General features: G+C 42.5%; 1 protein-coding gene across 2 annotated transcripts in view; it reads right to left on the bottom strand.

Annotated features, from left to right (window-relative positions):
* PRKCA (protein kinase C alpha) overlaps positions 1-17,734 on the bottom strand; it is an 866,216-nt gene that overhangs the window by 280,160 nt on the left and 568,322 nt on the right. For both annotated transcript variants that reach the window (XM_029599335.1, XM_029599336.1), the window contains exon 5: positions 16,906-17,034. In XM_029599335.1, the coding sequence (XP_029455195.1) occupies positions 16,906-17,034 (129 nt within the window). The remainder of the gene's footprint in view (positions 1-16,905; positions 17,035-17,734) is intronic.

The following is a 17,734-nucleotide window of genomic DNA, read 5'->3' as shown; positions in this document are numbered from 1 at the left end:
TTGCAAGAAAGAAAAGAATAAAACCCTGACATAAACCCATAGCACATACAAAAAAGGACCTTAAGTCTTCCCACCCTGTCCTGATCCCTGCTCTCTAACTGCTGGACATCCCCTCCCCCCCGAAACACAACAAGAAAGCTCAGAAGTCATTCTACAGTGTGTATGGGTGCCAACCCATGTCACATAAAAGATTCGCTGAACAAAAAAAGTTCCTCTGACATAATAAAAATTAAATGAAAGTAAAATAATGCAACAGCCATCCATTCATCGCATTAGAAATTAGTCAAGTCATAGATGCTGCATATAGCTTCATTTCACCCATTAAACAGTGATCCGGCGACTTGCAAATCCAGCAATTCGTGAAATTCATAATCAAAACTCCTGTGCCGGAATTTGAAGAGAGAAATTTAGCTGCGTCACACCATGGCAGTCTGGGCACAGCCTAAGACTCAGTCAATAGAGACCTTATGGGAAAGAAAAAAACCAAACAAAAAACCAAAGTTAAGGAGAAAAAGAAAACATTTATGCCTTTGACATAACCCAAAATGGACAGAATCACCATCCCGAAATAGACATCAAGCACTGAAATTCCTGGAAACACAAGGTAGAAATGATTAGTCATCTCCCTTTCCAGATTCTTGAATAGACAAAGCCTCCACGTGTCTTTGGGCACTGAAGCTGACTTGAATAGCTTCATTTTTCCAGTGTTCCATATCTGCAGCCTCGCTGGGCACTGCAAGGTAAGTCGGACATCTTTCTTTACAAACTCTGAACAGACTCTGTGGAATTCCTTCCTCTTTGCAACCACAGCTGCAAAGAAATCTTGGAAAATAAACAACATTTGGACCCTGTGTGACAGAGTACGACACTTGCAATAGGCCTGTAAGATTTGAGTTTTGTGCATATAATTCAGAAACTTCGCCTCAACTACTCGGGGTCTCGTGGCATCATGTTGCTCTGTGGGCCCGTTCAATTACAATTGATCCTCTCAAGTCCATAAGGCACAGTTCATGGAGCAACCAATTTGCCAGCAAATCCAGTAATTCTGAGTCCGATATTAATTCAGAGATGCCAACAAAATGTAGATTGTTCCTTCTTGATCTATTTTCTAGATCGTTTAATTCAGGGCTTCCCAAACGTTTATCCAAAGTGACCCCATTTTGGAACTTGAAAATTCATATGACCCCAAAGGCACCCCTGGGCACTTTTGATTTCCTGTCACCCTGAGATTGACGAGGGTCGGGGGGGGGGAGGAGGAGAGGCGATAGCAGCATGCGCACAGACTTTCTCTCTCACACATTAGCACACTCACATGTTCACTCAATCACATAAATGTTTATTCTCACATATTCATTTCTCTCCCTTGCCCACATACATATGCACACTCACTTCTCTCCTTGTTCCACACATACATGCACTCACTCCTCTCCCTTTTACGCACACACACACACTTCCAAACACATACATTCACACTCACTCACTTCTCTCCTTCCCACACATACATGCATTCACTCCTGTTTTACACACACACACACTCACTTCTCTTCCTTGTCTATACATATACACGCAGACTCACTTCTCTACCTTTTCCACAATCGCCCATAAATGAATACACTCACACACACTCATTTACTTCTCTCCCTCTTCCACACACATATGCACTCTCATTCTCTCTTCTCGCCTCAATTCTTATTAGCCACAGAAGCCTCCTTTTTCCCCAGGCCCACAGGATATGTGCTCCACTTCCTCCTCCTGCAGTGTTGGGCTGCTCTGCCCTTGTTTTATTTTCAGCGGGCAGCCAGTCTGAAATTGTTGCTCCTCCTCCTGCATTTGCAGTTTCTTGTTTCCCTTTCCCGCGCGGGAGAGCAATGCTCTTGCTCATCTCACTTTTCGTTTCATTTTCCTGAGGCACAGGTGCTGACGACACTCCTTCCTTGAGCCTGCGCTGCTCCAGACCCTTTTTCTTCCGGCCTTCTGCCGCAGGGAGTTATCGGGAGACCCTGCAATTCGTTCAGAATTCCAGAGTCTCCAGGCCAAATCCGGAGAGTTCCCAAGTATGCCCAGAGGATGACCAAAACAAATTAGCAGTGATGTAGTTCCCTCCATCAATCACTCCCTTCTCACCCTTTCTGTACTCCATCTAATGCCCTCTCTTAACTTCCTCCCCTCTCTCACTCCCCGTATCTCTCACTCCCCAGCCCACCCCTTCTCTCTCACCTCTTCCAGTCCTTTTCACCTCTTCCAGTTGATTCTCTGTCATCTGCTCCCTCTCATGCCTTCTTCCAGTCTCCTCCCTCTCATCCTCTCTCAAACCTTCCAGCTTCATCTCCTTCCTCCAACCCTTTTTCCACATCTCCATTCTTTGTCCATCCCTCAGTTGATCTTCTGTCATTCCTTCTCTCTCACTCTCCAGAAGTAATCCCTCCCCACCTTATCCAACACAAAAAAAAACCTCTTACCTCTCATCCCTTTCTTCCAATAGCCCCTCTTCCAAACTCTCACTGGCCAGAGTTAATGATAACATTTTCCTTTGGGCTCTGGGCAAAAGGTGGATGATAACAGTGGGAAGAGAGAGCAGGCTGATGACAGGGGCAACATTTTTCTCTTGGTTAGCTTCAGTGGTTGGTAAGGGGAGGGCAGCAGTAAAAATCTCCACTGGCCATACACACAACCCCTCCCCTTCTTTCATGGCTGGTCCCAAGCTGCTGTCGCATGCAGATCACATCAGGCCCTGCAGCAGCCCTGATCCCTCCTTGTGCGGGGCTTCCTGCAACTACAGAAACTCATGCACGGGCTGTGCCACTGCACAAAATATGAGTGTGTGCTTCTTTACAGGTCCCATGCTGACTTCCACTACTAATGCTGCGGCTACTGGCACCTGAGGCACTTGGGACCCCAACTGAAGGATGTATGACCCCATTTGGGGCCCCGACCCACAGTTTGGGAAGCCCTGGTTTAATTTCTCATTGTAATCAGCCACCAGCTTTTCCAGCGATAGTATTTTATTTTGAGAAGCCAGGTTGTCGTCTTTTAAGGAAGAGATACGATCTTCCGTTGCTGCAATGCCAGTCCTAAAATCAAGAATCGAGGTTTTTGGCTCCCCAATACTGTCATTGATAGCGTCTAATCGGGTTTCCAAAGCGGCCTCTACTGCCGAGGTAATACTAGTAAGTTAGTAGTTCTTGGGCTGTGATGAGAGCTCTGCTATCAGTTCTGCCATTTTGCTGCCACGAGGTTTCTCTTTCTTTCTCTCTCTTTTCTCCCGATCCTCATGGTCATTCCTTGGGGTGAACGCACTACACTGATATTCATTCAACAAAGATTAAGACTGGAGAATAAGGGATTCCAAAGGAGAGCCCAAAGTAAGAAAAAACTGAAACAAAGCAGGGTTGGCACCTGGAGCCCACACAACCTGCATCCTGTCCGGCTCACCACATCATTGTGACTCACAACGTCCACTTTCATAAGAACATAAGAAAATGCCATACTGGGTCAGACCAAGGGTCCATCAAGCCCAGCATCCTGTTTCCAACAGTGGCCAATCCAGGCCACAAGAACCTGGCAAGTACCCAAAAACTAAGTCTATTCCATGTAACCATTGCTAATGGCAGTGGCTATTTTCTAAGTGAACTTAATAGCAGGTAATGGACTTCTCCTCCAAGAACTTATCCAATCCTTTTTTAAACACAGCTATACTAACTGCACGAACCACATTCTCTGGCAACAAATTCCAGAGTTTAATTGTGCGTTGAGTAAAAAAGAACTTTCTCCGATTAGTTTTAAATGTGCCCCATGCTAACTTCATGGAGTGCCCCCTAGTCTTTCTATTATCCGAAAGAGTAAATAACCGATTCACATCTACCCGTTCTAGACCTCTCATGATTTTAAACACCTCTATCATATCCCCCCTCAGTCGTCTCTTCTCCAAGCTAAAAAGTCCTAACCTCTTTAGTCTTTCCTCATAGGGGAGTTGTTCCATTCCCCTTATCATTTTGGTAGCCCTTCTCTGTACCTTCTCCATCGCAATTATATCTTTTTTGAGATGCGGCGACCAGAATTGTACACAGTATTCAAGGTGCGGTCTCACCATGGAGCGATACAGAGACATTATGACATTTTCCGTTTTATTCATCATTCCTTTTCTAATAATTCCCAACATTCTGTTTGCTTTTTTGACTGCCGCAGCACACTGAACCGACGATTTCAATGTGTTATCCACTATGACACCTAGATCTCTTTCTTGGGTTGTAGCACCTAATATGGAACCCAACATCGTGTAATTATAGCATGGGTTATTTTTCCCTATATGCATCACCTTGCACTTATCCACATTAAATTTCATCTGCCATTTGGATGCCCAATTTTCCAGTCTCACAAGGTCTTCCTGCAATTTATCACAATCTGCTTGTGATTTAACTACTCTGAACAATTTTGTGTCATCTGCAAATTTGATTATCTCACTCGTCGTATTTCTTTCCAGATCATTTATAAATATATTGAACAGTAAGGGTCCCAATACAGATCCCTGAGGCACTCCACTGTCCACTCCCTTCCAGTGAGAAAATTGCCCATTTAATCCTACTCTCTGTTTCCTGTCTTTTAGCCAGTTTGCAATCCACGAAAGGACATCGCCACCTATCCCATGACTTTTTACTTTTCCTAGAAGCCTCTCATGAGGAACTTTGTCAAACGCCTTCTGAAAATCCAAGTATACTATATCTACCGGTTCACCTTTATCCACATGTTTATTAACTCCTTCAAAAAAGTGAAGCAGATTTGTGAGGCAAGACTTGCCCTGGGTAAAGCCATGCTGACTTTGTTCCATTAAACCATGTCTTTCTTTATGTTCTTTGATTTTGATGTTTAGAACACTTTCCACTATTTTTTCTGGCACTGAAGTCAGGCTAACCGGTCTGTAGTTTCCCGGATCGCCCCTGGAGCCCTTTTTGAATATTGGGGTTACATTTGCTATCCTCCAGTCTTCAGGTACAATGGATGATTTTAATGATAAGTTACAAATTTTTACTAATAGGTCTGAAATTTCATTTTTTAGTTCCTTCAGAACTCTGGGGTGTATACCATCCGGTCCAGGTGATTTACTACTCTTCAGTTTGTCAATCAGGCCTACCACATCTTCTAGGTTCACCGTGATTTGATTCAGTCCATCTGAATCATTACCCATGAAAACCTTCTCCATTACGGGTACCTCCCCAACATCCTCTTCAGTAAACACCGAAGCAAAGAAATCATTTAATCTTTCCGCGATGGCCTTATCTTCTCTAAGTGCCCCTTTAACCCCTCGATCATCTAACGGTCCAACTGACTCCCTCACAGGCTTTCTGCTTCGGATATGTTTAAAAAAGATTTTACTGTGAGTTTTTGCCTCTACAGCCAACTTCTTTTCAAATTCTCTCTTAGCCTGTCTTATCAATGTCTTACATTTAACTTGCCAATGTTTATGCTTTATCCTATTTTCTTCTGTTGGATCCTTCTTCCAATTTTTGAATGAAGATCTTTTGGCTAAAATAGCTTCTTTCACCTCCCCTTTTAACCATGCCAGTAATCGTTTTGCCTTCTTTCCACCTTTCTTAATGTGTGGAATACATCTGGACTGTGCTTCTAGAATGGTATTTTTTAACAATGACCACGCCTCTTGGACATTTTTTACTTTTGTAGCTGCTCCTTTCACTTTTTTTCTAACAATTTTTCTCAAAGTTTCCCTTTTGAAAGTTTAGCACGAGAGCCTTGGATTTGCACACTGTTCCTTTTCCAGTCATTAAATCAAATTTGATCATATTATGATCACTATTGCCAAGCGGCCCCACCACCGTTACCTCTCTCACCAAGTCCTGTGCTCCACTGAGAATTAGATCTAAAATTGCTCCCTCTCTCGTCGGTTCCTGAACCAATTGCTCCATAAAGCTATCATTTATTCCATCCAGGAACGTTATCTCTCTAGCGTGACCCGATGATACATTTACCCAGTCTATATTGGGGTAATTGAAGTCTCCCATTATTACTGCACTACCAATTTGGTTAGCTTCCCTAATTTCTCTTAGCATTTCACTGTCCATTTCACCATCTTGACCAGGTGGACGGTAGTATACCCCTATCACTGTAGTCTTCCCTGATACACACGGGATTTCTACCCATAAAGATTCAATTTTGTATTTAGTCTCATGCAGGATGTTTATCCTGTTGGACTCTATGCCATCCCGGACATAAAGCGCCACACCTCCTCCCGACTGCTCCTCTCTGTCATTGCGATATAATTTGTACCCCGGTATAGCACTGTCCCATTGGTTATCCTCTTTCCACCATGTCTCTGAGATGCCAATTAAGTCTATGTCATCATTTACTGCTATACATTCTAATTCTCCCTTCTTACTTCTTAGACTTCTGGCATTAGCATACAAACATTTCAAAGTTTGTTTTTTGTTTGTATTTTTATTCTGCTTTTTAATTGATAGGGATACGTTAGAATTTTTTAGCTCAGGTGAGTTTTTAGTTACAGGCACTTGGACTACTTTTCTAATTATTGGAACCTCACTGTCGGGATGCCCTAATTCTAATGCATCATTAGTATCCTTTAAAGATACATCTCTCCGAACCATGCGCTGCTGAGCGACTGTCGGCTTTCCCCTTTGTTCTAGTTTAAAAGCTGCTCTATCTCCTTTTTAAAGGTTAGCGCCAGCAGTCTGATTCCACCCTGGTTAAGGTGGAGCCCATCCCTTCGGAAGAGACTCCCCCTTCCCCAAAAGGTTCCCCAGTTCCTAACAAAACTGAATCCCTCTTCCTTGCACCATCGTCTCATCCACGCATTGAGACTCCGGAGCTCTGCCTGCCTCTGGTGACCTGCGCGTGGAACAGGGAGCATTTCAGAGAATGCTACCCTGGAGGTTCTGGATTTAATCTTTCACTTGCTATTGTTTAATAAAGATGTTGGAATATAAAAGGAAACAAACGGGCAGATTCAGTTTGGTGCGCTCAACCGAGCGCACCTTTAGCCCCGGCTTGACCACACGTTTTCGATGCGCTATTTTTACCTCTCATACAGTAAGGGGTAATAGCGCATCGAAAACGTGCGGCCAACCCCCCGAAACTAATAGCGCCCGCAACATGCAAATGCATGTTGATGGCCCTATTAGTTATTCCCGCACGATACAGAAAGTAACGCCTGCCCGTAGGCAGAAGTTAATTTTGGCCGGCACCAGGAAAGTGTACAGAAAAGCAGAAAAAACTCCGACTTAATATCATAGCGATATTAAGTCGGAGGCCCCAAAATAAAAAAAATAAATAAAATTAAAATCTACTGGCGGCCCGGAAGACGGACGCTCAATTTAGCCAGTGTCTGAGCTGACAGACGGGACAATGCCAGCTGTTTGTTAATGCTGGCTCATAAGAACATAAGAAATTGCCATGCTGGGTCAGACCAAGGGTCCATCAAGCCCAGCATCCTGTTTCCAACAGAGGCCAAACCAGGCCACAAGAACCTGGCAATTACCCAAACACTAAGATCATCCTATTCTACTGATGCAATTAATAGCAGTGGCTATTCCCTAAGTAAACGTGATTAATAGCCGTTAATGGACTTCGCCTCCAAGAATTTATCCAAACCTTTTTTGAACCCAGCTACACTAACTGCACTAACCACATCCTCTGGCAACAAATTCCAGAGCTTTATTGTGCGATGAGTGAAAAAGAATTTTCTCAGATTAGTCTTAAATGTACTACTTGCTAACTTCATGAAATGCCCCCCTAGTCCTTCTATTATTCGAAAGTATAAATAACCGAGTCACATCTACTCGTTCAAGATCTCTCATGATCTTAAAGACTTCTATCATATCCCCCCTCAGCCGTCTCTTCTCCAAGCTGAACAGCTCTAACCTTTTCAGCCTTTCCTCATAGGGGAGCTGTTCCATCCCCTTTATCATTTTGGTTGCCCTTCTCTTTACCTTCTCCATTGCAACTATATCTTTTTTGATCTGCGGCGACCAGAATTGTACACAGTATTCAAGGTGCAGTCTTCACCATGGAGCGTTATAGAGGCATTATGACATTTTCCGTTTTATTAACCATTCCCTTCCTAATACTTCCTAACATTCCGTTCGCTTTTTTGACTGCTGCAGCACACTGAGCTGACGATTTTAAAGTATTATCCACTATGATGTCTAGATCTTTTTCCTGGGTGGTAGCTCCTAATATGGAACCTAACATTGTGTAACTACAGCAAGGGTTTTTTTCCCTATATGCAACACCTTGCACTTGTCCACATTAAATTTCATCTGCCATTTGGATGCCCAATCTCCAGTCTTGCAAGGTCCTCCTGTAATGTATTATGGTCTGCTTGTGATTGAATAATTTTGTATCATCACCCAGAGCTTCAGTGCATTTTCACTATGCATTTAATAGCGGCATTACAGAGAATTAACAAGAAAAAATGTGATATACCATCATGGAAACCTCACATACAAGTCACCTACGGATTTCATATTTATAAGCTGCCTTTTGTTGAGGAGATAATGCAAATTCTAATATCAGAGTTTGGTTTTCACGGGGCAGTGTCTGTACATCATGAGCAAGCCAAGACCAGATTTAAGCCAAATTCAAAACTTGTTTTAACACTACCAGAAATGACAGCAATGCAGGGCAATACACAACACACCAAGGTTATTAATAGGGCAATACATAGCACACCGATGTTATTAATAAAGGGCAATACACAGCACACCAAGGTTATTAACTCATGGCAATACACAATACACCAAAGTTTTTAACACAGGGCAATATACAACATACCGAGATTATTCATTATTTGATTGATCGCTAATTGATACCATGCTATCAAAGCAATTTAGAGTATCAAAAAATACATAAAACAAATCAGAATTAGAACAGAAACAGTATTAAAAGACAAAATTTAAAAAGACCTTTAACAATTTAAAACCATAAAACAGAAGGCAAAACTATATGGCAAATGAAGCTCATTGCAATTGTGTTGAAAAAGAAAGGAACTCACATGAGCAGATTCAGATTCCAAAACAAATGTGCAAAATAAATCATATAAGGTCCCCCCCTCCACCCAAAAAGAAATTAATACCCTTATATTCCAGGCAAAAGCATGGGGAGATGAATTTACAAAATCACATGGCAATCAGGTGTTGAAGAGATTTGGCTCTGGATACTGGACTGTCATGATCCTGTACTCTAGTCTAACCAACAGATAACAGAGTCACACCATATTAACAGGGATGCAGTGTGTTTCACAGGCCCTTCTGAAGGCTGCACAGTCACTCTCCTATATTTGTACATCTGCTGTTGTCTGCAGCAAGGCTAACAAATAATTGAATTCAATATGTTTAATTTTTGGATCAGTGGGTATTCTCAAACTGCTTGACCTTACCGACAGTAGGTGCTTTGCTCTGGCAATTATGGAAAATTTTGTTTTTTGATGCAAGTTTCTATTTTCACAAAGCACAGGGTTTCAAAAATAACACTGTACTGTGCAAGGAGAGAGAGAGAGAGAGAATCTGACCTTTGGGAAGTGTGATATTGTATGACAATGATTTTCAACTGGATAGTCATGAATCCCCATTTTTCCATTTGATGTACAATACAGAAACCCAGAGATCTTACAGTGACATACCCTGTTCGTGGTATGTTAGATTAAGTAGTTGCAATGAGAGTACTGTCCATGCAAATGCATTTTCATCTTGCTCTGAATTATAAAGTGAAGGATTCTGTAACGAATGCATGGCAGTAAATTTGATCCTGTATGTTTAAGAGGATGAACACAGAGTGGAAAGAATGCTTCCTTTGCATGCTCTGTTTTCTCTAGCGCTTGCTACAGTGCAGAAGTGTGAAAGCAGAACCCTAGCAGAGTTTGGCAGGATATCCTGCCCAAGAATATTCTGGTCTACTGAACTCCAGATCCTACAGGGAAATTTAGAAGAGAGCGATCTTAACATTCTCACAACCCAATTGGTTCCACTGGTGCAGGATAGGAGACAGCTATCTGAAAGCCAGACTCAGAGGGCTCTCTGCATCCTGTTTCCCTCCCCGCCGCCCCCACAGGAGAAGACATGCATGGTATGGGAATCAAATTCTTGAGGCTATAATCCTAGCTGCCTTGCTAAAAAGGAACATTGACCCAAGAAGCAGTGGAGAGTGCCAGGTGGTTACAGAGTGAAGTGTAAATAACTTGGTGTTCCCCAGCCCACTGTTTTCTTCGTGACTGTTTCAACGAATGGTTTGAAAAGCCAGAGTTTGACATTTCTATTCAAGCAGAAGAAACCATTTCTGGACTGAATGCTCATGTTCCAGCAGCCCTGGGAGAACGGCTGCAATCCATCAAATGAGAAAACCGGCCAGTGTCCCAACTCTTTACCCAAGGAGCGCCAGCAACATTAATTGCAAATATTCAATAAAGCTCATTCTTTTTCTTTGGTGTCCATGTAAATAATAGCTGTAGGTTTGGGGTTATTTTTTTTCTTCTTCTTTTTTGGTTTCAGGCTTTTGTCTCATCTCGGTGAATGCATCTCCAGACAAAAGCGTAACTGAAATTCTAGATTCGCTGTGCCAGCAGCCACTTCAACCAGCATTCGAGAAAAAGCTCAGATTTATTGTGGACTGGGCATGAACTTCTACGTTTTACAACATGAAGAGCAGTATTCACTCTGGGCAAACTATTTCAAGCCTTTGTTTAAAATCTCTCTATTGAAAGTTTTATTTAATGTTTATTTCTTTGATTTATATTTTGCCTTTCAGGTACTTCAAAGCGGATTACATTCGGACACCGTAGGTGCCTTACACAAAATCTATTTTTTTGCAGAACTATTTCACAGCATTAGATGAATAAAATATAGTCTGCCCTAGGTTTGAAACTGGCAACAACTCACTTTGAAGCACTTTTAAAGTGTCTTTACTTGCTCCCTTCCAAGCCCTAACTATGGGACCCCATAATTACTCTTAACTTCTAAGAAAAAAATAGGGACTATGGAGTGATTTGGATTTGCAAAAATTAAAAAAAAAAGATTCTTGTTTTGAACAGCTCCCAGATTTACATTCTGACCAGTGAAAATGCCAAATAAAACTCACTTAACTATGGTATGATATGATAATGTTATCCTGAGCCCCTTACTACCACCATTCCAGCTAATCACCCTTGATAACTGCTGAAATCATGGATTCTGGTCCGTTTAATAAATAAAGGCAGCCTACTTTCACAAATATTTTGACTTGTCTCAAGAGGCAGGCATCCTTATTGCACAGTATTTTATAAATTACTTTTTTTTTTAAATTATATTTACTCCCTGACAAGTAAATAAATCAAGAATACTGATTACAAAAGGCAGAATACAAAGAAAAATAGTATTACATAATGCTCATTATGCAATTCAATAATTTCAACCTAGCCCACATCATTAGGGGAAGAACAACCGTATCTAAATCATTACTTAAAGAAAAGAGGGAGCTAATACAAATTTTAGACTACCCAATAGCACCTAACGCTTAGCCTTATCTTTTACAACGATTTTGAGATTCAATGGATCCAGAAAAATACAACTTTTTTTGTTTTGGTTTGTTTTTTTAATACATTACCAAGCATTTACATGGGTATTTGAGGAAAAAGGAAGCTCCGGTCTCTAAACCCTCTGCTTTATCCACAAAAATTGCTTCTTATATTCTTGTGAATACGAGATACATCGGGAAATATATACAACTGTTGTCCCCAAAACAATCTTGTTTCATATTGACAAAATTTCTCAAAAATCCATCTCTGTCCTGCTCAGACACAAATGTAATCAAAAGGGTTATTCTTGAGGAAATGTTGTCAAATGAAGGCTAAAATGTAGATAGGGAGGGACTTTGCCCCTGAAACAGGTCCAACTCCCCCCTCACCAGAAGCTGCAACCCTTCTGCTTCTAGGAAGATAATAAATCTTAGACAGAGCAGGACATTTATCTGAAAGAATATGCAGAATATCTAAGATATATTTTTTAAATAAATCCAGACCCGACAATCTGGTCACTAGAAAGTTAACCCCCCACCCTCCCCCCCCAAAAAATCCCCAAACAAACAAGTTCTTCCTTCTCATAGAATCTTCCATCCTCTCAAGCTGACCATGTATCAAAAAACTATCTTTAACATATGCCATTTCGACTGCTTACACAGCAGGTATTTTAGAATTACATTTTACTATGAAATTGTCCATAGCATTAAGCTGATTATCTTGCTCCTGAATCTTTGCTCTAGAGTCATAAGAACATAAGAACATGCCATACTGGGTCAGACCAAGGGTCCATCAAGCCCAGCATCCTGTTTCCAACAGTGGCCAATCCAGGCCATAAGAACCTGGCAAGTAGCCAAAAACTAAGTCTATTCCATGTTACCGTTGCTAGTAATAGCGGTGGTTATTATCTAAGTCAACTTAATTAATAGCAGGTAATGGACTTCTCCAAGAACTTATCCAATCCTTTTTTAAACACAGCTATACTAACTGTACTGACCACATTTTCTGGCAACAAATTCCAGAGTTTAATTGTGCGTTGAGTAAAAAAGAACTTTCTCCGATTAGTTTTAAATGTGCCACATGCTAACTTCATGGAGTGTCCCATAGTCTATTATCTGAAAGAGTAAATAACCGATTCACATTTACCCATTCTAGACCTCTCATGATTTTAAACATCTCTATCATATCCCCCCCTCAGCCATCTCTTCTCCAAGCTGAAAAGTCCTAACCTCTTTAGTCTTCCCTCATAGGGGAGCTGTTCCATTCCCCTTATCATTTTGGTAGTCCTTCTCTGTACCTGTAGAGTCCAATGTTATCTGGTTCAATTATTGTAACGTAGCAGTTAGAGTCCCGTCCTATTTGGACACCACCCTCCAAATATCAAGCATTGTAATATCTCTCCTGTGTCCTGAGGTAAAGCTAATGTAACTGGAAGAAGCACCCTTGTATTTGAATTAGTCCCAGGAGAAGTGACAAATGGCTCTTCCTCTGCTGCTGCATCAGACAGGGGAGCCACAGGTATATTATCCAAACCAGGAGCGGTAGAGGACAAATTAAGCCACCAAATTAGTTTCAAGACCACTGAATCTACTCTGAGAACCAATATCTCCTAGAGTCAAAGTAAGCGAGGATGTGTCCTTATCAAAAATAGGCCGTGGTGGGGGTAGATTTGTAACTGGATTCAGCGAGGCTCCAGATGACATGGAAGTCATATGTTCCAATGGATCAACATATGGTGAACCATATGTTGATCCATTGGACCTTTGGTGGGGACTGAAGATAGCAATGGGAAAAATTCTCCCCTTCCTTTCCTTGCCCACTGGAACCCAAACTTTCAAAACAAATTGGGCAGAAGTGGCACGCGGCTTCAACAGTGTGCTGGTGGTGGCACGCCGCTACCACGTTGTTTACTGAAGAGGCTGATGTCCCCGGGCAAATACATCACAGTCTCTCTCTCCAAAATAGCAGCTGGGGGGGCGGGGGAGAAGGGCAATCACTACTGTCCATTTTTGGCTGGCTCTCCTTCACACCCAGTTGGTGTTCCCAATTACTGCCGTGTTGTTTTTGAACAGGCTGATGTCTCCAGGTGATGAAATCACAGACTCTCTCTCTCTCCATAGTGGCAGGTAGGGGGAAGAGCAGTCACCACTGCCCATTCTCAGCTGGCTCTCCTCTCTCCTTCACACCCAGCTGGTCTCCCTGTGCATAGTATTTTAAGTTAGACAATGCCAGCATATTGCACCTTGCTTTTATACAAAAGATGGCTGTTATGCCTATGGTACTGTGCAAGTTAAGACCTAGTGAGCTCAATGTGTCAAACTTCTACAGTAATTAAATAGGTCATAGGGCAATATGTGCCACCAGCAGTTTGCAGAAAGTATCACCCATGGTACTGACAGAATTGGTAAGGTGTGCCTGCAGAAATGGGCATACTCTATGCTTCCTTTCCCTCTTCCCTCCCACATGGGCAGTCCCACATGGAAATCATAATGTACCCAGTGGTATAAGAGGCCCAAGATGAATTTAGCTGTTGAGGGCAGGTGGAGGAGGAGGAGGAGGAGCAGGTACTACTGGGTCCCCTCGTTCCGAGGAGGACTGGTACCCGTCACCAACATGGGGATCGGTAGGGAGCACCTCAAACTCCCAGGAACGACCAAGGATGGAGCCGGGTCTCCCCGGGGCCGCTTCGGGGACAGCACGGTTGATGCTGGCACCGACCCGGAACCGGAGCCATGCCTCGATGGAAACCGGAGGAAGCCATGCTGGAGAGCAGGTGGTGCAGGATGGAAACAGACTACAAAAAACCCCCGGAACCGACCGCAAAGGAGGTAGCTTACCACGCAACCTCACTGACTAGAGGGGGAACCGAAGGGGGACCCCACGCAAGGTGATGAAAAGGTAAACATCGCAAGAAACTGCAAAAAAAACTTCGAAAACAGAGCAGAGCTCCACTACCGCGAGGCAACCGTACCATGGAAAGAAAGAGCATGAACGGGTACCCCGCACGCTCAGTGTGCCAGTCAAAGTTCCAGAAACTTTGACAGACGTTTTCTGTGCCAGGCTCCATCTGATGATGTCACACATATGTGAGGACTACCATCCTGCTTGTCCTGAGAGAAATAAACAGACTCTGAAGGGCTGCTTTAAAAAAAAAGCCAAAACATTTTGGATGTCAGCTGCTGCAAACGTTTTGGTGATTTAAAAGTAAAATACTGCCAGAGTTTTCATAGCATGGAAATCTTAAGCAGCCATCCTTAAACCTGCATCTACAGCACATCACAGCTAAAAGGATGGATCTAACCCACCTGAATGCAGCACTTTTCCTATGGCTAGGAAACAGTCAGACAGCGTAATCTAGTGGCTAAGAGCACAATGCTGAAAGCCAAAACATTCAAGCTCCTAAAGTGAGTCCTATCTCTCTACCAATTACTCACTGTGCGGCCTAGAGTAAGTTACGTAACTTTGCTGGTTTTTAATGCTGCCTCTTTCTCTCATCATGCTTACCCTGATTCTGACCAATGCATGAATTCAATAAATATTTCTTTACTTACACATTTGTATCCAATGGTCTAAGTGATGTACAGACTAAAATGCACATAATAAAAACATCCAAACAAAATCTTAAAACAAAATTTAAAATACACTGAAAACATACTTCAAATGTGTGAGTGAGAAGCATCAGCCCCTCTGCCCCTTGTGATGAAAAATGTGCGCTGCAACAGCTACAAAATGAATGCTGGCATTCACTGTGAACAATGAAAGCACTACAAAAATGTATTTCAGAGATTTATAGGCTGCCGGTACACAGCACTCGGCAGCTTACAATACGGACATTCATAATAAAAACAATGAAACATAAAAACAAGAACTGTCAAAAACTGTAACCAGACGGCCTAAGATATATAGAACGTAGAAGCATTAATAGGGGAGTGCATACTCCGGACCATCTTGGTAAAGGCCCTTTGCCACACACGTTTGAATGATAGGAGCAGCACTGGTGTTAAATGTATAAACCAGGAACAATATAGAGTATCTTTAATTTACTTATTAAAACTGCATTTTTTAACAGAAAAATGGAACTAGAATTTACATTTTATGGTTAAAACAAGGCACTAGCAGTATATTACACAAATTGCTTCCTATGCCTGCTGTGATAAGAACATGTTTAATTGCTCAATTGATGATGCTCTGTTTAACAGTCTGTGGTAGGCCATCTGGATATAAGACACGCCATGTTCCTACTGCATGTATAGCATGAATTTCATACATGGTGGAAGACTGATCCATGCACTGCACTGGGTTTGTCCAGTGTCCAACACATGCACAGGGTAGCCAGTAAAATGCATAAGTAGACCCAGGGTTTAGAGGGGTAGGCAACAACTGGCTGGCAGCGAATTTCAACTCGTTCCCTCCTCCCGCGTTGTTGAACCACAATTGTGGTGTGTCAGCCACCCCCCCCCCCCCCCCGCAGCCCTGGGTACAATTGCTGCTTTGAACTGTAGGGGACACAGTACAGCCATGCAGTTCAAAGCAGTAGTCGAGCCAGGCAGCAGAGGGCAACGATGCACCCCGAGGCACCACTGCTCTGCTCCTGCTGCCAATCAAGGTGAGAGGGGTGGAACCTGGGATCGCCAGGCAAAAGACTGGTGGGAGGAGGGGGGGTAGGTGCCAGGAAGGTAATTAGAGGAATGGAGGATTTATAGCTGGGGCTGGTTAGATTCTGAGCCTAGGATGGGGGAAGATGGGAGAGAACGGAAGACAGAAGCAGGAGGAGGCAGAGCTTGGTTGCCCCCTCCAACAGCATATTTGAAACCATATTTCTTTATCCAGCCCATGCATTCAAAGTCAATTATTCTGTTACAGAATCCAGAAAGCATTAACTGTTTGCAGCTCATCCATCTGATTTCTGTCCTCACCCGCTCTCTTCAGCAGCGCCATAGAAGCATAAGTGATAAGGGACAGAACCTATATTTTTATTAGACAAAAAAAAAAATACAAACTGGCTACACATCAGCAATTTGTGGCATGTCCCCAACATGCCAGAGGTTGCCATAAGAAATCATGATTTACCGCTATTGAAGTTGGTGGTGATGCAACAGATTGCTGCTGCTACGCCTGGCAAATCAGAAGCATTGTCATGGACTGACAGCATATTAGGAATGGCTGCCAACTGTGTATTGGAACAGATTTGGCCTGGAAAATCAAATTTTTTGTCTGCTGTAACTGATTGTCCATCATAGCTATGTTCCTTATTGGTAACAACTACGACTTTCCCATTTTGTGTTATATGGGATAAATGCCTAGTACCTCTGGACCTATTGTAGACAAGTCAAGTATCACCACTTTTAAATTAATTGAAATCAATTTTATAAAAATAATTGTTTGATTCTTACCTACGACATACAACTTCTCGCCAATGACTTCAGCTTTCAGAAAAATTCTCCCTCGTTTCTCTGTGTGGTCCATCCCGCACAGGTTTGGCACGTTTACGACACATACTTTGTGAACGTTCATATCACAGGCTGTGGAGGAGCAAAAGCAGAAGTTCAGATTCATACCTTAAAGCTACAGTTTAGCCCGCGCTATGCTGCTCTCCTGCAGTTGTCACACTACGCATACTCAATAGGATCATTGGTCTTTTTGTAGCTCATTCAGTAAGGGGGTTTCTTCCATTTTATGACTAAAAGAATAATCTGGAGTCTTATTTAGAAGCTGCCATCTAACCCTACTCACCCAAATAGGTCTAATCAGAAAGCAAATGGAAGAAGACAGACGACCTGACTGGCCACTGTCTACAGGAGGAACTAGAAGTGGATCCTCAATGAGGAAGGAAGTAGAAGCTTCAAAGCGGAACATGAATGATGTCATCAGGCTAAAGTAGGCTGGTTCTACTCCTAGCTTGTCCAGAGGTCCTTTTAAATTTTGAGCACTGGCTCTTCCCGGTTACAGCCTTCTTGATATTAACCATGTATGCTGCAATAAATATGCTTCCTGAAACCTCTCGTCTTATCTGAGGATGCTAACTAGATTGCAAACTCTGTAGAGCAGGCACACTGTCTTATCCACATCTGTACAGCATTGCATCGGTCTAGTAGCACAAAAGTAGTAGTTAAAAGGACGAGAAACTGCTCATGTGAAACAGTATTTGGAATCAGGATACTGTTGATGAGACATTCCCTATGAAATCTGAGCACAAACCTCAATTCAACTAACACGGAAGAC

This window comes from Rhinatrema bivittatum, chromosome 4 (genome assembly GCF_901001135.1).
Source record: "Rhinatrema bivittatum chromosome 4, aRhiBiv1.1, whole genome shotgun sequence".
NCBI classification, from domain to species: Eukaryota; Metazoa; Chordata; class Amphibia; order Gymnophiona; family Rhinatrematidae; genus Rhinatrema; species Rhinatrema bivittatum.
Note: the sequence above shows the minus strand (reverse complement) of the source record. Positions and strands in the feature narration are given on the sequence as shown.